Source organism: Labrus bergylta, chromosome 24, assembly GCF_963930695.1.
Source record: "Labrus bergylta chromosome 24, fLabBer1.1, whole genome shotgun sequence".
In the NCBI taxonomy this organism is placed as follows: Eukaryota; Metazoa; Chordata; class Actinopteri; order Labriformes; family Labridae; genus Labrus; species Labrus bergylta.
Genome location: NC_089218.1, coordinates 1,834,543 through 1,857,554, shown reverse-complemented (window position 1 = coordinate 1,857,554; position 23,012 = coordinate 1,834,543). Strand labels below are relative to the sequence as shown.

Genomic DNA, 23,012 nt, shown 5'->3' with positions numbered 1-23,012 from the left:
CAGATTGTAAACAAATTAAAATCAAATAGCTGCCAGAGCTTTTAATACTTTTCCTCTGTCTCATAGTTCCATCTCGTAGCACCAACTTCATTATTCTTTGTAAGGAGATCGTAGCGATGGCGTGCATCAATCACAGTGATATAAACGTCACCACCCCCGCCCAATCGCTCGAGGTGAATTCTCCTGATTATATCCTTCTGCGTTCTCACATCAGCTCACTCGGACTTTCTGCAGAATAAATACTTTAGGTTCAAACAGCTTAAGATTCAAAACATAAATGTGCTATTGTTTGAATCATCGTATCAGTTCAGAAGGAGAATGAACCTTAGTTTAATGTCGGAATTTTTTTTGCAGAGATTCAGACACCAAAGAAGAGTTTACAGCTGTCACCGGCTGAGGTTACAGACCCTTTTTGTTCAGTCGGTTTTCAAGCCACCAGGACTTTACAGAGAAAGCTGGCGAATGTAGCCGGCAGTAACGTGTTCAGTGACCTCGTCTCACACCCACAGATATCTCATGTGCCAAAAGAAAAGATCACTTTCCAACGGCATCCATCTGGAAACCCACACAAACAGCTCCATTCTTACCCGAACAGAATGGGAGGTTCAGAGGTAAACTTTGTGTTCCTGTGAGACGTCTCAGGCCTTCACAAACACAATTTTACATAACGCCTCAGTGTTTGAGCAGAGCGGCGGACCACCAGCGTTCATCAGGCCTCATCAGGCTCCGCCGAGGAGCGGCGGGCTGATTTGCATGATATCTGAGGGGCAGAGCGATCCCCAGATGCGGCGCTGATTAAAGAGCGATGTCGCTCAACAACTTGAGGGCAGAGACGGAGAAGAGTGAGATGGCCGACCACCGAGCGAGCCAACAGCGCTTTGATGTTCTGAAGACACAAGCATGGAGGCGGCGGCGGCTGCTGCTTCTCCCCCTAATTAACCCGTCTGAATGCTAATGATTGAGCCGTGATGAGCTCCTCCACGCACATCACCCAGGTTCTCTAGTCTGAACAAGTCTGCAAGAGACGTCAATCTTTCTACATGAAACTTACCTTACTGCAGCGGTGCACACCAACAGTTATTCTGCACATATTTACAGAGAAAAGGACCTTCTTTAAACGTTGTTTGTACGGCTAGTGAGGGTTATATGCCGAGGTATATGCAGCAAGGCATCATACAAGTAAACGAGGACATATACTATACATCTTTTAAACTTTAAAGAATTTATATTAAGAAGAATTGTCTTCAAGATTTAAGTTAGTAACAATGAACAGAACAAAAGAACAAAGAACAGCATGTGAGTCCTGAGTGCTCCTTTGTGTTCATTCGGGGGGTAAATTTTGCTGTCTTAAAAATAGCCTGTAACCTGACGTCCGCCGCTCCATGAATCCGTCCCATATGGTCGAGATCATCTGCATGAGATGAGTGATGTCCTGTTCTCTCTTAGCACCCAGAGGAGATCACCTGTCACCCTGCCGCACTTCACTGCATTCATGTGAGATAATTACACAAGCAGCCAGAACGTCTGAGTGAAAACTCCTCTGTCATCTCGGCTTTAAAGGGCAAGATGGAGGATTTCAGAACTTTATTTTCACTGTTATATTAAAATGTAGGTACAAAATCTTAAAAGAGAGATGGCCATGAAAGCAGCAAAACAAACATTTCACATAATAGCATGAACTGTAGGCTTGAATAATATTTAAACCAGGAAGGCTCATCTTCAAAACATTTGCATTCACATGTCAAATAATGAACGACCCCTGCCTTTAGAAAAAGCAAAATAAGGTGACTCTGACGTTTGGAGTCAAAATGCATGAGATGACTGTGAATATCAAGAATATCACCATAGCCACTTTCTGATAAAAACAGTGCATTTTCCCCATTGCAGTAATGACTTACCGATTGGTCATCTGCGCCTCAATTACACACTTTTTAAAAGTGTTACCTAGAAGAGACAAGGATTGTTATTTATTTTGATTATGTTTGAATTATTCTAGCAATGATTTCACTCTATATTTGGGGTAGGGATATGAACGTAAAGCTGTCCCTCTCTGCATCTCTGAAAGCTTGAAAGGACCCAGAATAGAGCCTTGTGGGACGCCATTCTGCCTTGTTGGAAATCTAGAAGATACAATCTCTGTTTGGGCGCTTTGCATCCTTCAGTTAAATCTGTTTTTATACTTTTTAACACCTTTTCAAAGCTCTATCTATGATTTTTATAGAGTAAAGACAAGAAGGGACATTTGCTCGGAGTGTATTTTTATAAAAAATCCTCCAATGATTTTACTTTCATTGGAGACGGAGGTAAAAGCTCTCTTTGTCAGCTTTCCTGGAAGAGCCTCCACACTCTTTACAAAGAGGATTAGCAGCCGTTCCACCATGCTTGTATGTATGCTCAGTATTGATTTCTTATGTAATGTTCCTCTTTGCTTCTGTCGACTTGGCATGATGGTCGAGGTGATAGAACGCAGCCTGACAAAATGTCAAGTCAGGGTGCAGACAACGGCGCTCTGTCATCAGTGGCCTCAGGAGTCAATCTAATGTGTTATCACAGGTATTGATCGTTTATTATATGGAATTTCTCCACTCAGCCTCCTCATAAACCTGTCAGAGCTTCAACACTACATGGCTGCAATTTGATTTGGGCGCTCCAGAGCTATTCGGGCGGCGTTAAAACAGCTCGACATAGCCAATAAAACGCGAGCTAATGCTCGGTCGAAAAGAATGTGTGCTGGCGCTCTGTGTCCTCTTGTTTTAGTGGTGGAGGTCAGTTTTTCTCATCTTCCCCTCGATTGATTTTGTGAAGTTAGACGGAACATCAGAACAAGTGGAGCGTTTCATGTGGGAGTCTGACAAGCAGATACCAGCAGCTGTGACGAGGTTTTCTCCTCAAAATGCGGCTGATGTGGTTATTTTGGTTTCCTGATCTCTGCCCATCAGACTTTCTTGGAAACAGAAAGACAACCCTTCCTCCTCTCTCTGGCTGCTCTGAGGCCTGTTAGCTCTCCTTTTTATGGTCACGTCCATCAGTCAGCCCGGCGCTCCAGCAGCAGCAGCCTGACCAAGAATGGTAAGGTCACAATATGGAGGCACTGAGCTATGGAAGATCACTGCTGCAAGAAAAATACATTAAAACTGAAGATAGCGTGTTGGCACAGAAAGCTGCAGGAATGAAACGGTTCAAAAGCCCTTTAGCAGTAACACAATGTTATCTGAGACAAAATTATGCATCAAAGAAAACAGAAAATATTGGCTGAAATACTGGCTTATATTTTTAGCTTATTTCACCGAAACCCGACAGTATATTGACAAATTGGCTTCTCTTGTATAAATCATGAAACCATGTATGTCCAGCATTAGTAGAAACAGTGCTCAGATGTTATTTTATCAGACACTTTGACTCAGATGTGATTTATGACTGCAGATTTTTGATCACTACTAGATAACTCCAGAGATTGTGCAATTAAAAAAAACGTATTTTCAATATATTCATCTATAAACTCTGACATATAAACCACTTTCCATGCCATGATTCATATCCAAAAGGTTTTGCATGGTTTTATCAATTAACAAGTTGTGTAGTGGTGCCTGTTGAAGTATTTTCTATAAGTGTCCTCTTGCACATTAAGGTCACCTAACGAATGGGCCTTTAGTATTTACACACTGACTCTCACCTTCTGCTGCTTGACTTCAGGGAGTAGAGGATTGTTATCGACACAGAGCGATGCATTTGGAGTGATCTATTCCTGATTAAGCAATGTTGGAGGTAATGTGTCACAAAGCAATGCTGTACTCTGATTACTTTTTATGAAATGAACCGAGCAGTGTGGCTATTTTCTCCCCAGAAAAAATACAATATACCCTTTTTTATCTTCTTGTTTTTTTACTAACCTGCGTCTGAGTAAACCTGTGTTATGGACCTATAAACATGCCGACTTTTCATGCATTATTTACGACTGGCTCCGTGTTCAACCTTCTTGTGAAACAGCAAAGTTTGCATCACAACACAGATAAAACAATGATTCTTTAAGAGGCTCACCAACATGATACAACAATATGTTTAATTATTTAAAGGCATTTAAATGATTCTAACAAAGACTCGGCTTCATCTCAGGTAGACTCAAATCTGAACCTGGGAGCTTTTTTTTTTCCACGTTTGTGGAGATACTGTCTTGATATTCATCGCACTGTTCATGGTTCCATCTATGAGAGAAAACCTGCAAACTCTTTCTGCACGCTTACATCAGCTAGACTCATCATTCATGCAGAAAACAGACGAGGTAGAAGAGTTAACATTCTCTGCACAGATTAAACCATGCGTCTTCTGAGTTCTGTTGCTTTGTGAACAGAGGCTGCTGCACATGTGTGTGTGTGCAGCTGTGCAGAGGTTGACCTCTAAGACCCTGATGCATTTGATAACCCCGCTTTTGGAGGACAGATGGTGTGTGGTGAGGTGATTTTGTGTGTGTGTGTGTGTGTGTGTGTGTGTGTGTGTGAGAGGGCAGCTGATGAACAAGGGGATTTAATGCCTTGTGACCCAGATCCAGCCTAAGCGGCGGTGTGTGTCCGGTTTTCAGTGTAGTAGTATTGTGTGTTTGTGTGTGTGGCTCCACATACAGTACGAACACACACACTGTAACAGCTGCTCGAGTTACACAGACCTACAAACAGTCTCCTGGTTTTAGTTACAGATGCTCAGATTACATTTTTGTCCTTACGATATCTGAATTTCCTAAACGGAGGATGTGAGTTACGGTCTGAAGCTGCAACATGGGGCTCTATGGGGACTGACTCACTGCAGGAGACAGACTCTAGTGGACACTGGAGGAACTGCAGGTTTTAAAACCCTTTATCCAAACCGTCTAATTTAAGCAGGAGAGAAAGCCTGTGAGACAGAATAGCACAGACAACAGGGAGGAGGTGACAGTGTGTGTTGGAGTTACTCGCCCTCCATCACTGTCACCCGGCCGTGCCCCACCTGGACGAGCTGTCACTCTGACGGAGATTCCCCCTTTCCTCTCCTCTCCCCCTGTCCAGCCCTCCATTACCTCCCTCGCCACAGTCGGTGGATTTTCCGCACACTGCGTTGATACCTGTGACAGCTCTGTCACACATCATACACCCCGGCAGTGTGTGGACGAGGGGTCCGAGGAGAGGTCGAGCTCAGCTGGGGTCAGAGAGGGAAGCTTGTTAAGCCTTTCGCTGCCGAGTCGACCGAGCTGCTGCAGGCTCCAATTTCAACCTATTTCCTTTTTTCTGTCCTCCAGTTCCATGAATAACAAGTGCTGAGATGACAGTGAACGCACCACCCACTGTGGAGAGTTTCTGTGAGAGATATTCCCATTTTCAGAAATTAAAGAATCAATATGACGACGTTAGAAGTTAAAGCCTGCAGACAAATCTTTACTCAAGTCAAAATGAATCAATGTGAGGAGGAGTGTGAACCTTTAGGGGATGCTCGTGTGTTTTTCATACAGTCAAGGAAGTTAATCAAAGAAAAAGACTCAAGGGGACGGAAGAGGAACTATTGAAATAAGAGAAGACAGAAAAAGAGAAAGGAGGAAAGCCACCAAGGAAGAGAGTCTGTGTGGAAAAGAAGAGGAACGACGCACACATAAACAAAAGGAGGGATTAGGAAATAAGGAAGGGATGACCAGCGAGGAAATGAGGAAGGAGAAAAGGAGCTTAGGAGGAAATGAGGAAGGAGAAAAGGAGCTTAGGAGGAAAGGAGGAAGGAGAGCAGGAAGATAATATCGAAATAATGAAGAAAATAGTTTTTTGAGAGGGAGGTAAAAACAAGTGGAAAGAAGGAATACATATATAAGAAAGTGGGGATAACCTGAAAGTCAGAGGAGAGAGACACACACACACACACACACACACACACACACACACACACACACACACACACACACACACACACACACACACACACACACACACACACACCTGGCTGCAGTAATAATCTCATCATTAGAAATCTCCTCCTCGTCCTTGCTCGGCTATCCTGAAGGTCGACTTTTATCCTCCCCCGTGTGACTAAGTGACTCCGTCACCCTCCTTTAAAAAAAAAAAAAAAAAGCCTGACTCCCCGGCGGCCATGTTGCTCAGAAACATCTGCATGTTTTCATTTTGGGAGTCGTATTTTCTTTTGCCCTCATTCCGTCCGCAGATCTCTCTGCCATGACTCGATGGGTTTCAGGAGCAATTTTGAAAAAAGTATGAGTGGAGTGATGGCGCCGCTCAGCCGCAGGATGGGAGGGGAGAGGGTGGGAGAGTGTTGTGGGGGAGAAAGTAGGAAAAAATATAAAATATTTTGAAGGAGACCTTATTATATGATCAGACATTAAGGAAACATGCTATGTTGAAGTGCTGGCTTCTCTGACAACAATGCAGCAGCCAGTATGTCCTCCGTTTAGTATGGCCGTTTTGGACGCCCCTCAGTTTGTCAGATATGAGAGCAGTTATCAGGTCAACAGGTGTTGCAGCGATGGAAGCGGTCAAGAGAAGTGGTTCAGATAGAAGTGATTGTACATGTGATCACAGAGATGCTACAGCAGGCCTGTGGGTCTTCCTTTGTGTGTGTGTGTGTGTGTGTGTGTGTGTGTGTGTGTGTGTGTGTCTGCATGATGGGTCTTTAATGATGTGCTAGCCGGGCTGCAGCCCTGCCCCAGGCCGCCGTCATGAAGGGAAGTTAAAGAGAGAAGGAAGAGGAAGTGGCCCTGACTCGCTCTGACACGCGGTCCGAGCTTGACGACTCGGCTGACATTTATGAAGTGACAAAGAGTCCGGCGCTCGCACACCTCGGGGTCTCAGCATCACACTCCACTCTGGAACGTGACAAAAGGAGTTTTTCAGCGAGTTTTTTTTTTTTTTTAAGGTGATCGGTGCCGATTTGTGACGTTTGTTCTGAAAGTGAGCCGCGGGTTTGAACATGGAACAGACGCAATGAGACACAGAGTCACACGCTGAGATCAGATTTATAGGAGGACGTGTTCCTCCACAGGATCGACAAAAAACACACAGCTGATCGGAGATAAATCAGTCGGCATGACAACTGAGCAATGATGAAAGGCGACTTTATTTAATCATGACCTGCTGATGTGGCAACAGATGAGTTCTTGTTGAGCGCTGAACACTTTCAACTCGATTATTGATCATCATTTTCACATCTCAGCTTTAAGTAGAAACATGAATCCTAATTTACCGTGACCCCACCCAAGAAGAAATGAGATCTGCGGCTTGAATCTTAAAATCCTCCTTGAATCAGAAGAAAAAGGGTAATTAATATTCAAATGAAAAAGATACTGGATGTGTTCTAAGAAAGGTTTTATGAGATTCAAAAACCATGAAAGGCTGAAGAGTAATTAGAATAAGAAAAATGTCTGCAGTAGAATTAATCATCCTGTGATTACGAGACGTTTTAAGTGAAGAAGCGGTAAAGATCCAAAACTACTGGATCAGGGTCTTAAAGACATCTGATACTGATAAAAATATCATCCTCTCCTTTAGAGGATCAGGGTTAGAGCTGAATGTTGAAACAGTAACTATGACATTAAAGGTCCAATCAGTGAGCTGAGATGAGATGAGATTCAACTTTATTGTCATTACACATATACAAGTATAGAGATGTGTAGTGAGTGAAATGATAAAGTGACATGGCTGTTTTTGATGCCCCTCCAAAAATGGAAACAATTAAAAATAAATGCATTGATGCAAAAAGATGTCTTATAATGAATGCACGTCGGTTAATTGCGGAGTTGGATCCCTGTTGCTGTCAGTAATAAACCTAAATCTGACACATTTTAAGTAGAAGTAACAACACTGCTGTCTCTGAGAAGACATCAGGAGTATATGATTGTTAAAATATGCAGCGTGGGAACATTCCCAGTTATTCCCAAAGTCTTTTAAAACCTGTTCTTTAATCATACAGGACTTTATTCTTTCTTGTCCTGCTCGTCCCAAACGCCCGACAGAAAGTCAAAGAACACCAAACAGAAGCTCGTTAAAAGATAGTGAGCTCAAAAGTTAAACACACACAGAGAGTGTGTGTGTGTGTGTGTGAGAGAGAGAGAGAGAGAGAGAGAGAGAGAGAGAGAGAGAGAGAGAGAGAGAGAGAGAGAGCTCACAGCAAATATTTGCTCCAGGCCTCATTAGCCCGTTAATTGTTTCCATCGTCTGAGCGTTTTCTGTCACTTCTCCGTTCTGATTGGTCGTCCTCTGCTGTCCAAATTAAAAACAGCATGAGATGAAAATCTGAGGCCGCCAATTTGGAAGACCTGGACTGTCACACGTCAGATAAATATCATGACGGATCCTGCTTTAAGAGTTTAAAGGGGGAGTAATCGTCATTACATGCACGTCCACCTTTAATGAGACGTTTGAAGTCGTGTATAGTCCCATGCTTTGTTTACATGAGCGCCCTAACGGCATCCCCCCCCCCCACTGCTGCCGCTCAGACTGCCTGCAGTGTGCACGGCTGCTTGTGCCCGTGAATTGTTTGTGCAGATCTGCAAGCTGTGCAAATGTCTCCCCGCGGATGTCAAATAGATTCTAATTAGCTCTGCAGAATTTAATGAACAGACGCCGGTGGATCACTGGGGTAGCGCCCCGGCTGAGTGCATGTGTAACCAATCGCACTTCTCCACAGTTGAGAGGAGGTTCGCTGCAGCAGAAATCTCTCCCTCTCTGGCACAAACCCATTCCCCTTTTTTTCTCTCGCTGCATGCAGACAGCTTTCACTCTGCAGATGCATCCCAGGGAGCTTTCAGCGGAAGGCGGCGACGACTTGGCAGGAAGCTTCTCGAACTCGTTTATTTATTTACTTTTTCATTGAATATGTGTGTAAATGTTTGCTCTCTGTTTTGTTTCCCCTTCCTCGTACTTGATTTTCACTTGATTGGACTCATTTTCAGCTCTTGACTTAAGGAGAAGTCATGATGCAGTGGACACAGAAACAGAAACACCACCTGCAGAACCTTTCAACAGATTCAACTTGAAATGAATTTACTTTTCAACATGCTCCCAAACGACAACTTGCATCTTCTTCACAGCACGGCTGATACCCAGAGATTTGTCCACATTCAAAGTAAACAAACTCTCTGTGACTCTGGAAGCATTTTATTTACACAGTCTTCTCAAATGCAGAAATCTCTTGTTTGCACAGACCTCAGTAACATTCAGCAAAGTAACAGACGAACTTCCTTAAACAGGCAGAAAACCTCGAGCAGAACCAGACTCATGTGATGGATCAGGGGTCACATCATCAGGGCTTCTCCCCCCTCATGAAGGCGGTTCTTTCTGCAAGGCTTGCATCATGAAACAGATGAAAACCCAGATGATTGACTCACTGTATATCTGGGGCTGGATAGCAACTGTTACTAAGGCCCATTAACAGTATTTTGGTGCAAATTTGTTCCTGTCAGATGTTGCAGAGGTGTTCATTTGATCTCATGATACAACATGAAAGCTTCACCCCTCAGGAGGGGAAACTTTGGGCTGAAGATAGGGACTGTCCTTAAAGTGCACTCAAAAAGTTAAACTGAAAAAGCTTTTTCAACCATTTCTCAACTAATGTCTTGCACATCTAAAAAAAAAAAAATTGTAACTACAGCCCAATGCATGTTGTAACTTGTTTTTCCAACTTTTAAAACGTAATGTTTGGACCTTTCACTTCGAACCAATGAAATTTAAATGACATAGATACAAACAAATTTTCAGCGTTTGAAACATGGTGGAAATATTTTATTCTGCACAATCTGACAGCCACTGTAAAGGAAACAGTCGAACAGCTCCAAGCATGGAAGTCCCCAATAGCAACACTTCAGTGATTATAGTATTATCATTAAAATGCTTTTGTGCCATACGGTTCCGAAGCACCAGTTCACATGCAAACAACTGTTTCAGAGAGCCATCTTTTTATTCCCTGTCTTTATTTGTAGGTGGTGTGAAATGTGAGTGATTGGTTATTTACACCGGCAGTTCTGAAAGCATCTTTCAACACTCTGTTCTGTACTTCTACGACTGCAGCAGATCCTAAATCCTTTCGACTGTTGCATGGTTTCTTGAGGACGAGATTAGTTGTCCCTACTTCCACACCGCGTTCTGTCTCTGCCGAAGTTTTGCTCCGTCTGAAGGCGAGCGGCCTACCTCACTGCGTCTGTATCTGAAGCGTGGTCCGACACAGAGCAGCTGGACTCACCGGTTCACAAGATCACAGGTCGACTTGTTTGAACGCAATGTTGATAAAGTGAGTCCGTATATTGTGTTTTATTTAGAATTTGGCTGGATGATAAATGCGGTTCCTTGTCTGACTTCCTGTCCAGGTGGATCTGCTCTATTGAGGTGGACGGGTTCTTGCAGCGAACTCCGTCGGATGTAGACTTGGAGCATATTTGGGGCGGAGCAAACCCACTCAACACCACGTGTAGTAGTTAATAACCTCGGCCTCTTCCAGCTTTTGAAGTTTGAGTATAAGGAGCGAGCCGTCGTTCAGGCAGTCAGCTCGTCTCCTTCCTCCTGCAGCAGTATCATGCAGTGTCAGTATTCTGCTCACACTTCAGCTGTCTCTGTCCTTACACTGATGCTATACTGTCACTTTCTTTTAAGAGCTGCTGCTGCTCTTCTAGCAGCTCGTATGTCCCCCCTCAGGCCCAGAAACTGAGCACTACCACTCCATGTGAGAGGGGACCTAATATATCTAGATGTTAGTACCTGATAGAGCCCTCGTAGATCTGTCTGCTCGTCGTATAGATCAGGAAAACGAACTGCGTGCTGTTTGTTCTTTGATGCGGCGAGGCAGACGTCTCTCACCGTCTGAGAAAACAACACGGAGCACACTCAGACTTTGTTATTCAGGAGAGAAGTCACATCTCATCAAAGAACCCACAAAAAATAAGCGACACAACCGATTTTTATTGTTCACCTGCTTCAAAAAACAGCCAAATAATGAAGCAGGGGAACATCTGTGTGCGGCTGCTTCGGTCTGAACTGGAGACGAGTGATCAGGGTGGAGGAGCTGCCGTCAAAGCTTCCTCGTCTCTCTCATTCTATAGTTTATGAAGCTCCCCAAACCTCATCTGAAGTAACCTTTAGGAGTGTTTTCACATGTTGTCAGTGCTCGTGTAAATATCTCACGCTGCCACTGTGTTGGAAAATGTCCAAGCTTTTAATTTTCCTGTGAAACATCTTGAATAAACTCGTTCTCTGTAACTATTTTAAACGAGGAGAGACAGTTCTCTCTGACCGTAACAGAGGGCCGACAAATTTGTGTTTGCCATCAAGCTGCAAGAAAAGGCCGTCGTTGCCTAAATGTTGATTATTGTTTTATTTCTGCAGGTTTATTTGTGCAGTTGAGCGGCTCAGTGCATTTCTCTCTCCTGGAGGCTCGCTTCTTGAAGGCTGACTGATGGACTTCGACTAAAGTTCATAGTGGAAGTAGCCAGCAGGACATCACCCAGCGGTTCACTGACTTCTGCTTTGAAGCCTCCAGTTTGACATTTTTGGTCGTCCACATCTGTCTCTATTTGGACGACTCCAACAACCAACCCCCCACACCCGTAATCCTCTTGCTCTCTCTTTCTGGTCTAAATGGGACCATAATCCACTAAATGAACATCACGCTGTGTAGAAGAAGACTTGAGACCAGAAACTCGTTTTAATCAAATGAGAAGTGAAAACATTTTGTCATCAAACTTAATTTGCAGCCCCTGTAGTCGCCCCCTGCTGATCGTAATAAAGAACAGTAAACAACTGTGAAGTAGGACCATTTTCATCATAGACTTTTGTACAATCAGACTGCTTTAAAACCAGGGGAGTCGCCCCCTGCTGGACAGTAGAGAGAATGTAGACACTTTGCTTTGGAAACCAGGATGCTGCGTCTACAGTCTGTGATGCAAATCCGGATTTGTAATGATTCTGTCACTTTATACAAACCACCTTTGAGTTCACAGAGATGGATTAAGGTTAACTAGTCTGGTTAAACTGGTCATCAGCTACTGATAAAGTGGCAGAGCATGTGTTGATGTCAGTATGAAGGAGAACCTGCTGCAGTGTCTGTGTTAATGATGATAGGAGAAACATGACACATCCTCTAAAATACCTTCAAATGTGTCTGTGGAGACGGGACCGAGCCGAGCCAGCCACGGCTAATCTGCAGATTAAGAGAACAGAGACAAGTTGCAGAGGAGCGTCCACATTTGTCTTCTCCAGTCAGTATGATAATGTGACTGTGGCTGTGACACATCGCTGTGCTGTCACGCTGCAGGACGTGACCCTCAGATGGCTCGGCGTGGGCTGACGAGCTCTGACAGCCGTGGTGTGTTTGTTTGTGTGTCGTCGCGTCAGTCAGGAGAGGTTATGTTTAACACCGGGCGTTTCCTGTTTGGGCTTTAATGCTTCGGTCTAATTACAGACCGAGCCGGGAGAAATGGTCTGACTTTGACGGTCTTCTCTTCACCTCCCCTCGTCCCTGTGATGTGCTGGAAGCAGACAGACAGGAGGTTTGAACGAGGCTGCAGCTGAGCTCAGCTGACCTTGCTGAGCTTATCCTGAACTGTTGCCTTCCCATCATTCCCTCTGATAATTAACATTTCATCTGGGACCCGCGGGAGAGATTATCTCTTGGACAGAGAGCACAATTAAGAACTATTACTGTCATGTTGTCAGCGTGCCCGGCCTCGCTGCATAGGAGAGGATGATAAAAGACTTCTGTTTGTTATCGCTCTGCAGGATTCTGAGTCTAGAAAATGTACAAATGTGCAGATTCTTTTCTGGTTCCTCTTTATTTTATTGTGTAAACCATTTGATGCTTTTGGCCGTTCCAACCATGTGTCATTTGTAACAAACTCAAACAAGCGTGGACTCGCAGGATGTTTTTTTCTTTTTAGCCCAGGAGATGATCTCAGCAACACTGTTTGGTTCTTCAAACATGGAAGCTTCCAGACACTTTAAAGTTCTACGATTCACCGCAACATCAACAATCTTTTTCGTTTTGGATGGAATATATGGATGGATGGATGGATGGATGGATGGATGATGGATGGATGAAGGATGGATGGGTGGATGGATGGATGGAAGGATAGATGGATTGATGGATGGATGGATGGATGGATGGAAGGATGGATGGATGAAGGATGGATGGATGGATGAAGGATGGATGGGTGGATGGATGGATGGATGGATGGCTGGATGGATGGGTGGATGGATGGATGAAGGATGGATGGATGGATGAAGGATGGATGGGTGGATGGATGGATGGATGGATGGATGGGTAGATGGATGGATGGATGGATGGGTGGATGGATGGATGGATGGGTGGATGGATGGATGGATGGATGGATGGATGGGTAGATGGATGGATGGATGGATGGGTGGATGGATGGATGGATGGATGGATGGCTGGATGGATGGGTGGATGGATGGATGAAGGATGGATGGATGGATGAAGGATGGATGGGTGGATGGATGGATGGATGGATGGATGGCTGGATGGATGGGTGGATGGATGGATGAAGGATGGATGGATGGATGAAGGATGGATGGATGGATGGATGGATGGGTAGATGGATGGATGGATGGGTGGATGGATGGATGGATGGGTGGATGGATGGATGGATGGATGGGTAGATGGATGGATGGATGGATGGATGGGTGGATGGATGGATGGCTGGATGGATGGATGGATGGATGGATGGGTGGATGGGTGGATGGGTGGATGGATGGATGGATGGATGGATGGATTGACCATGAGTGGGGGATTTTTGGGCCGTGGTGGCTAACATTCCCCGTAGTCGACTTAAATAGAGCAGAAGCTTTTTTCCCAGGAGACTTTTATGACCTCGGGACCTTTTAGTGATTTGTTAAAGCTGTTATCTAATTCCCTGCAAATCAGCCGCGTCTGTAAAATGTAAAGACAGAAAATTCCACCATATTTAGTGAGATCATCATCAAATTAGTCCCATTCAGCTCAGAACATGTGTGATTTGTAGATGTATTTTTACCCCCTGTTTCCTTGCTTTTCAGCCAAGATGTTTTCATATTGCTTTTGCATTTAGTTTTTACAGAAGTCTGGGCACAAAATCAGCTTACATGCATTAAGTCAAGAGGCTTTATTTCTCTTTGCAAAGGTTTAACAGAGTAGAAGTAGTAGTTTGTGTCAACACAACACAAGAAGAACATTTTCTGCAGAGCTCTGACATCATATCCGAGCGATCACATTATAATATTCGAGTAAACGTCTCTTTTTGTTGGAGATTTTTTTTTAAACCTCATGAGGCTACAGGATGTGAAAGGGGCTTAAGTACACGTCTTGTTTTTCTTCTTGCATCCTCGAGTTCAAAACAAGAAGCAAATCCCTTTTGAGAGCGATTGATTTAATAAGTTAATCACATGCATTGACTCAGAAGTCTGGCCGCTGAACATTTAGTGCTGAAAGCCGGAGCGCTTGGCATTCAGCCGGGTCGCCGTCTGTCCACAGAGCCGCACACAAACATTTCACTGTGTGTCGTTTGTGTCAGTCACTCGGCTCTGCTGTCATCTGCTGCTTTTTAACATGAAACTGTGCACAGAAACAAGCGGTGGCATTTAGACAGCGCTCTGATGGTATTTTCAGGACTTTCAGGGGAAACAGTTTTTTTTTAATTTCAACTCAGATGTTTTTGGCAGATAAAGTCAGCGCAGTGCTCCAAAAACATCGGTGCAGGTGTTTGGCTGTGCAAACACATTTCTGCTGTCAGCGGAAAATCTCTGGTGTCTCTGAAAATGCCAACTTATCATCAGGTTGTTCAATTTGACCACATGCAGTTTGGACTTTATACAGCAGGGTGTTTGCAGCTTTGAAGGAATGGAGGCTCCATGCTGTACTGCATGGACTTCACTTCCAGTTCTCCCTGCAGATTTGTTTTTAACCAAGACACACACAACAAGACAAAACATTCAAATCTCGATTAATCCTGCAGTTGTGGCTGCAGAAGCACAGGAAGTCACATACACACCCATTGTAAAAAGCCTGTTTTTACAGCAGAGATGAACATGTTTACTGCCTGGTTCAAAAAAACAAATAGGTCTTCTGTCACTTTCATTTCCATCCTCGTTCTGTATATTCTGTTTGTTCTTCAGTGAAGATCTGCATCTCTAAACAGAATCAACAACAACTTCTAAACGTCCTTCTCATCGAGTCGTAAATCAGAGCAGATAGTTAGAAATAAATAAGCAGGAGTTTTGCCTTTTATTCCTCACATGCCTTCAGGGCTTCCATAGCTGAAGATGTTTATTAATATGCAACATTTTCTTTTTTTTTTATCAGGTTGAGAAAATGTCAGCTGTCAGAGCCTTTTTATTTTTTGCAAATAGTTTGTTTGGAAATGTAAATTCTTGATGACAGATTTTCATCCTAAAATTAAAAGTCTGCTTGAAATCCAAAGTGGTGGACTGGGCTAAACAAGGTTTGAGAACCGTTGCTGAAACACACCCAACTGCACGCTTTTTTAAAACCAGATACAAAAAAACAACCAATGAGAAGAAAGAAAATGTTTTTGTTTCTGCATTTAGAAATATCTGACACTCGTCCAGCTCCTCTCTCATCAGACCTCGTTGTGTCAGCTCCGTCATGACTGACCTACATTAAGCTGCTCGTCGCTGTCAAGGCAGCGTTAATACAAATGGTAGAGGAGGAGGAGGGTGGGGGATTAATGCAGAGAGAGTGCTGCTGATGATGACGGGCTTTGTTTGTTCTCAGTGGGAGATCACGGCGCTGCTGACAGCACGGCGGACAAAAAGTTCATCAGAAAGCCAAACACAACCGAAGAAGAGAATACAAATTATCTGACGTTTTCTGTCCGAAATAAATGATTTGTAACCTTCAAAGATGATTAAAAAAAAATGCTTTTTATTCTCTAAATCATGACTTTAAATTACTGTCCATTAGAAATATTTTTGCATGTAATTGAAATATTTTTTTGGGGTTGCAGGAAATGTTTTAGGAGTTAACCTACAAGGCCGCTGTCCTGATTGGTAGACTGGCGATCCTCGGGCCAGAAATTGAAGCCCACATTGCTCTTGTTAGCGCATGTTAGATGCCATTACTGGTTCCTGATTGGCAGCCTGTTGACACCTACACAGCTGCTGTGTAAATCAATCATGATTTGTAAAGCGCCAGTTCATAACAAGTTTTACCTCGAGACGCTTTACAAAACAGCACATGGGATGATATGCAGGAAGGATTTCTGCTTTGTGTCCACACATCCTGGTTGCTGAGGTGGAGGTTAAAGCAGGCCGTGCATGAAGGAGGACGGCGGTGGTTGAGGGACGTCACAGTCTGATGGTGGAGGCTGAGATGTGCCTCAGATTTCTTTGTGTTATTATTATATTTCATCAGCCTGGCACTTATCTAACAGCGTGTGTTTGAACTTGGAATCAGCGGTCCAGAGAGAAAAGATGCCGTCTCCATATGATTTATCCTGCAGTGATTTGTTCTTTAAATGAACCATTAGAGTGCTTTTCCATTGCAGCATTGACAGCTCTCCTCGGGCTCTAATTCCACTTGGCCTCTGAAACATGCAGCAGGGGTACGGCGTCTGGAGCCCACCGGCTCTGCAGGCAAGCCTCACTTTAAAGCCTGTTTTATTCTTCTTCCTCCTTCCATTTAAAATACCGTCAGGCTTTTGAAATCATGAACCTGTCAGATGAATGAAAGGCCTTCAGAGAGCCGGTAGGAGCACGCCAACCATTCCTCTCTCTCGCTCTCTCTCTTTCACTCCCTCGCTCTCTCCGGGTGTAAACAAGGACTTTTAGTGGTTTATGGCTCTTTTTCAATAAAGTGCCGCGTGGATTCAGAGACTCATTTCTGCATGACTCAGGGCTGTTTTTCAGGAAATGTTTATATAATAATGAAAGCCGTGAGAAGCAGAAATACGGAGACTATAAAGTGCAAAACATTTTTCCCATAACTAAACTCACCTGCATGCGGGGTGAGCGGAGAGAGCTCGAGCTTCTCAGGGAGTTTAGAGGCAGAACGAATGAGAAGTTTAACTTCGGCTGGGGATGAAATGTCAAACAAGTGATTTTAGGATTGTTCTGAATGTCTTCCAAGAGGCAGAAAACTGTCTGACGTACAAGCGTTAAAGAAGATATAGGCTGAGTCTGCTCAGTGTTATTCAGAATATGTCCGGTGGGGTCTTAAAGGGGAGGGGTTGGTCTCTAAGAAGTCGATTTTGGGGACCTCTTGCTCTGAAATGAAGCTTTGACTAATCTTCACACGACCTGGGGAGCGCCTGGTGGGCTTCTTCCCTCCTCGACTCCATCATGGTGACGGTGGGGGGGGGAGCGGGGGCACAGTGCCTGTGGTCATCCCACCGGATGTGTGAGGCTGCCAGAGGCCTTGTAATCCTCCTCCACCCCTGCTCTGCTCCCCTCTCCATCATCCCCTCCACCTCACCATGACAAACCGGATCTGCTCTCTATCAAAAAGCCACAGGCTACCTCTCCTCTTTTTTTTTTCCTGCTTTCCTCACCCAGCAGTCCTCATCCCATTTGTCATTTACTCTGCCTCGGTTTGGTCCGCCTGCCCGCTCGCTCGCGGGGACAGGCTGAGGCTGCCAGGCCTGGCCGTGGAGCTCACAGACCTGGCATGGAGGAGCCACCAGTTCCCCCAGTGGCAGCATTTAGAAAGCCACTTAATGGGTTTAGGGGCATTTGCTAATTTGTCAACAAGTTTCGGATGTGTGCGTGGAGATCGCTGCCAGGCCGGTTGGTCTGGCACTTGACTGGAAGGGATCTCTATTGGCCGACTATTTCTGGAGCCATGGGTGAAATCAAATTCAAAAGCCTTCTCATTCCACACTATTTGTGTGCTGGCAGAGTCTGCAGAATGCAACGCTGCATGACTACCAAACAGGCTGGTTGATGAGAAAATGTTTTTATTTTCCTGTGTTTTTAGGACGGATTCATACAATATTCAAGGCAGGAGAAGAAGAAGATATGAAAATGCTTTAATTAAATCATCACATTGTGGTGTGTTTGTCTGCACAGATTAAATGTCCACAGTACCTGCAGAGCGGTCGCAGCTTCAGGGCTCTGTCAGGGGAATGACAGGACGAGTTTGAGCACAGTGTTAATGCATGCATGATCTATATTTACATTTATATTTAAATTCAACATTAGAAACGTAGAATCAGGAGAAAATCGCTTTCTTTTACGGGCTTTAAGTGAAGCTGCTGTGTAACTTTTATTTTTAATGTCTTTTATTATCATTTTTCCGAAGCTTTTAAGGTGACATGTTTTGAAAAATCCACTTGTACAGTGTGTTTGAACATATATTTGAGTAACCTGAGCGTCTACAGACCCACATAATGTGAAATAAACCCATCCAGTCCTTTGTTTGTGGTCTGCAGAAGTCTTACAACACAGAGAAAAATGCTTCGTTTCAAATGTGCTCTCTTTGTGATGTCATAGTGGGATTCTGGGGGAAAAAAAAACCCTTGGTTTGGAATCCCTCCATAAGGGCCCCCAAAACAGCCTCTTGCACAGGACCCCTGAAATAGCCAGGCACGGCCCTGTGAAGATGTATACAGGCGGACATTGCACATGGTATCGAGCTATAAGCAGTCACTGTTGGGAAAATAAACCTGAAACAACGTTAGCTGGAGCTTTTTACTGGTCAAGCCTTGCTCAAAAAGAGAAGAAAAAAGCAGTTTGAGTGGTGCAGTGATGAAGCTTTCCTGTTATTTTTATGACCCCTTCTTAATTCCCCCCCATTTAGAGAATGACGGGGGGAAATGAGGGAGACTTGAAAACGGCCTCTTCCCTTCACCTCGTCTATTTTGAGCTCTGAGTCTGGATAAAAATCAAAAGCAAACACCTGTCTGAAGTAAATCTGTTTCTCCTCTTGTTTTGTTTTCATCCATCCAGGGTTTCTAAGCACAGGAGACCAGGCAGCCAAAGGAAACTACGGCCTGCTGGATCAGATTCAGGCTCTCCGGTGGATCAAAGAGAACATCCAGGCCTTCAAAGGAGACCCGAAGAGAGTGACCATCTTTGGATCTGGAGCCGGAGCGTCGTGCGTCAGCCTGCTCACCCTCTCCCATTACTCAGAGGGTACGTCTGCATTCTCAGCAGCATGCACACACGCTATAGGAGCCTTTTCATCCCTTTTTAGTCCTGCTGCATCATACCTTATAATGCATTCGACTCCGCTGCAGGAGTGTGTTCACAGGGAGATCTCAAGTGTTCTGTTTCATTCAGCGCCGGAGGGAGCAGCTACGTTTGAACTCTGGTTTTAAATATGGGTATGCTCGGGGAACTTAAGTATTTTGTGAACACATTTTGGATGTAAGAATGAGTAAAGCGACGACTTGCTCCAGGAGATCAGTTTCAACCGGCAGCAATGAAAGAGGCTGAAATGGCTGCGGTGTTGCTGTCACAGTGTGTCCACAGAAACAGCTTGTTTGTAACACTGACGGACTCAGGGTGTGTGACAGCATGACAGAAACTATCCCTGCAGAGCCAGATGTTTTTATGTAGATAACACCCTCATTGTGCAGATTTGAAAAGGCAAGGTTGAGCGGTATGTTATATTTGAATCTGCTGGAGGAGATTCTAAAACTGCTGAATCTGTTTGTTTTTAAGATCCTAAAATGTTTTCTAAATGGGATTAGATTTGACTCCAACATCCTCGCCTATAGTTGTCAGATTTGTAGTTACTCGTCGTCACCAGCAGGGCCTCAGGTCGTGTATTTCCCTAAAATATGTTGCCTCAGAGAGGTTTGCAGCGTTTTGGGAACAGAACAGGAATAATTCCTGACTTTGTATGAAACACCCGAAGGACACACGGAGACCTGGAGCACAGAGAAGACACCAAGGCAAAGACAAATGCATCCCTTATTTAAATGTTGTTGTAACTCCTCGTCAGATTACTCAGATCAGCACACGCAGAGAAGGAAAGAGAAGTCTGTGTTCGTTCAAGTGTTCGGCCTCACTCTGAAAGCATCAGAGGAGAGCGGCTGGATTATCATTCTGTATTTACATCTGCTTTTTTAAATGTTTTATTTATGCACCGCTTTAACTCCGGAGCCAAAAGGTCTTCTTCTTTTTCAAAGTAGTTTCATGCCACTCAGATGCATTCATCAGACGCGAGGAAATTGCCTGACCCATCTGTCAGAAAAAGGAGGATTTGGAGGATTGCATCTAAGAAAGTGCTGCAGCAGTTCTGGGGCTATTTCCCTCTCTATGTGGGACAAACACAGGCTTTGAGAAAAATACACTTCCCCACTAAATCACGCCTTTTATCTCGCTGGTAGAAGTCCGTCGAGGTTTCCCTTAAAGGCAATCACAGCCAGGGAGACTTTCTATTTGCTCTTTTTTGGACTTGTGCTGCAGTTATTATGTCTGTTTTTTTTCTGGATGCTGTACCTTTGTGGGGAATGGCTTACTTTACATTTAGATAAAGGTCGTCATGTTCTGACGGATAGCAATCACAACCGAGCGGGTGAACAAACACTCGATTCCCTGCCAAACATTCCTCCGAGATGCAGAATACATCACAGAGGAAGGTAGAAAATGTGCTTCTCTTGTAAACTGCAGCTCTGTCGCTGAGAAGGGGAGACGTCTGCAAACATACCAAGGTCGTCAAAATCTCCGAGTCATACTGTGTATGTGTCTGATGAGACTGGAGCTTCAACTGAAACATCCGACAAACAGCAGCAGATAACCAGGCCGTCTGGGAAACGTCTGCTGTGCGCTCAAAACATACTTCTCAAGTCTGCTGGGTTGAGTCACCGCCACGGTGTGTTTGCATGCATATAAATAGCAGCAAAAAACACACATATCTCCAGCGTTCCTCGTGTTTAGCGTGGCCTACTTGCTGATTGGCAGACGCTGAAGCTGCATTGTTCCAGGATGTGCAACCCGCCGGATGTGTTGTTTGTATATAAAGATAACTTTAATGTTTTGTTTTCCTCATTAGGGACAGAGGAGGCGACGTCAGTAATCTGAATCATCCTTTTTCTTTGTCTTACGGTGATGTAGGGAAGGACCGGCTTTTAAAATAACTCTGGAAATGAAAGAGGGCTCTATTTTTAAATATGGAAGGAAGTCGATGACTAGTGGCTGCAAAAGTTTTGGAATGACTCCAGGAAAGTGCGTCAGCAGAGAAACAGGCTGTAACTGCCGATTTCCACACAGTCCCAGCACGCCGTGGTCCATCAGCGGCGTTCGCTGCCACTCTAGTTGATGCTCCGGTTCCCACTGCTTAGTTTCTCATACTCACAGAATCGATTTCTGACGGAGCTAGCCGCAAGATTGCTTCAAGCTGAGCAGAATAGAACGACCTGGACAGGAAGTTAGAAAAAGGAAACAGCAAAGAGCGTCTGGTCAATTTCAAAATAAAACACTATAAACACTTACAGGCACTGAATGAACAACAAATCATCCTCAGACTCTCTTTATTCCCGCGTGATCTTGTAGTTCTCCTGTGATGTTAGCAGAGCTGATACCGCCATTGGACAGAGCAAAACCGTGGCGCTTATAAAACGCAGCATGCACGGACTATGTGGAAATAAGCAGTAATGGCTGCCATGCTATCCTCGTGGCCAAACCCCTGATCCAAGTACATACCCTCTAAAAGTAGTTTTTGTCCCTGATCAAACTCTGACACATCACAGAAAGGATCCATACAGATGTGAAGATTTGATCACATCACCAACAGCTGATGTATTTCTCTCTTACAAGCTTCCAGACTTTAGTTTGCAAACACAGAATTTGATGATCTAGAACCGAGTTTATCAGTGAGTTTGTTTTTGTTGTTTTGTGAAGAACAAACTTTCAAAGACTAAAACACAAAAGCGCTACACATCAGATTGGGAACCAGTAAAGGGTGATACCTTGAGTTTAAGATTGATACCGTGCCAAAATCTCTCAAACAAAATGAGTTGTTCCCGGGCAGCATGTTTTAATCCAGTTTCAATTTCTACCTTACAACAAGCTCAAAGCATGAACTCTCTGCTCTCAGCATTTGTTTGTGTCCTGGTGAGTGTGTTCCACTAATACCTATCTCCACTCTCAGATCTGTTCCAGAAAGCCATCATCCAGAGTGGCACGGCGCTGTCCAGCTGGGCGGTGAACTACCAGCCCGCCAAGTACACGCGAGCGCTGGCTGAGAAGGTGGGCTGCAACATGCTGGACACCATCGACCTGGTGGAGTGTCTGCAGAACAAGAACTACAAGGAGCTGATCGAGCAGTACATCACGCCCGCTAAGTACCACATCGCCTTCGGGCCTGTGATCGACGGCGACGTCATCCCGGACGACCCGCAGATCCTCATGGAGCAAGGGGAGTTCCTCAACTATGACATCATGCTGGGGGTCAATCAGGGGGAGGGGTTTAAGTTTGTGGACGGGATCGTGGACAGCGAGGACGGAGTGTCCGCCAACGATTTTGACTTTGCTGTGTCGGACTTTGTGGATCACCTCTATGGTTACCCCGAGGGGAAGGACACTCTGCGCGAGACCATCAAGTTCATGTACACGGACTGGGCCGACAAGGAGAACCCAGAGACCCGACGCAAGACCCTGGTGGCGCTCTTCACCGACCACCAGTGGGTGGCGCCAGCTGTCGCCACAGCAGACCTCCACGCCCAGTACGGATCGCCCACCTACTTCTACGCTTTCTACCACCACTGTCAGAGCGACATGAAGCCCAGCTGGGCCGACTCGGCACACGGCGATGAAGTCCCGTACGTGTTTGGAATCCCCATGATCGGGCCGACGGATCTCTTCAACTGCAACTTCTCCAAGAACGATGTGATGCTGAGCGCCGTGGTCATGACCTACTGGACCAACTTCGCTAAAACAGGGTGAGTGTTTGTTCCTTCCATCTTTTAGTCCACTGCCTTGTCCTGCATGAATAACATTAATCCATCATCTGTTCCTCTGTTTCCTCAATTTAATCTACCTTCACAGCTTATGCAGAATTACTTTGTGATACCCAAAAGATAAATTTGGAGGAGTGTCAACAAAAGT

General features: G+C 44.7%; 1 protein-coding gene across 1 annotated transcript in view; it reads left to right on the top strand.

The window, feature by feature from the left end:
• Positions 1-23,012, top strand: part of nlgn4xa (neuroligin 4 X-linked a) — a 73,906-nt gene that overhangs the window by 43,317 nt on the left and 7,577 nt on the right. Inside the window, exons 4-5 of the mRNA XM_020652339.3 lie at positions 18,906-19,091; positions 22,057-22,846. Of these exons, the coding sequence (XP_020507995.1) occupies positions 18,906-19,091; positions 22,057-22,846 (976 nt within the window). The remainder of the gene's footprint in view (positions 1-18,905; positions 19,092-22,056; positions 22,847-23,012) is intronic.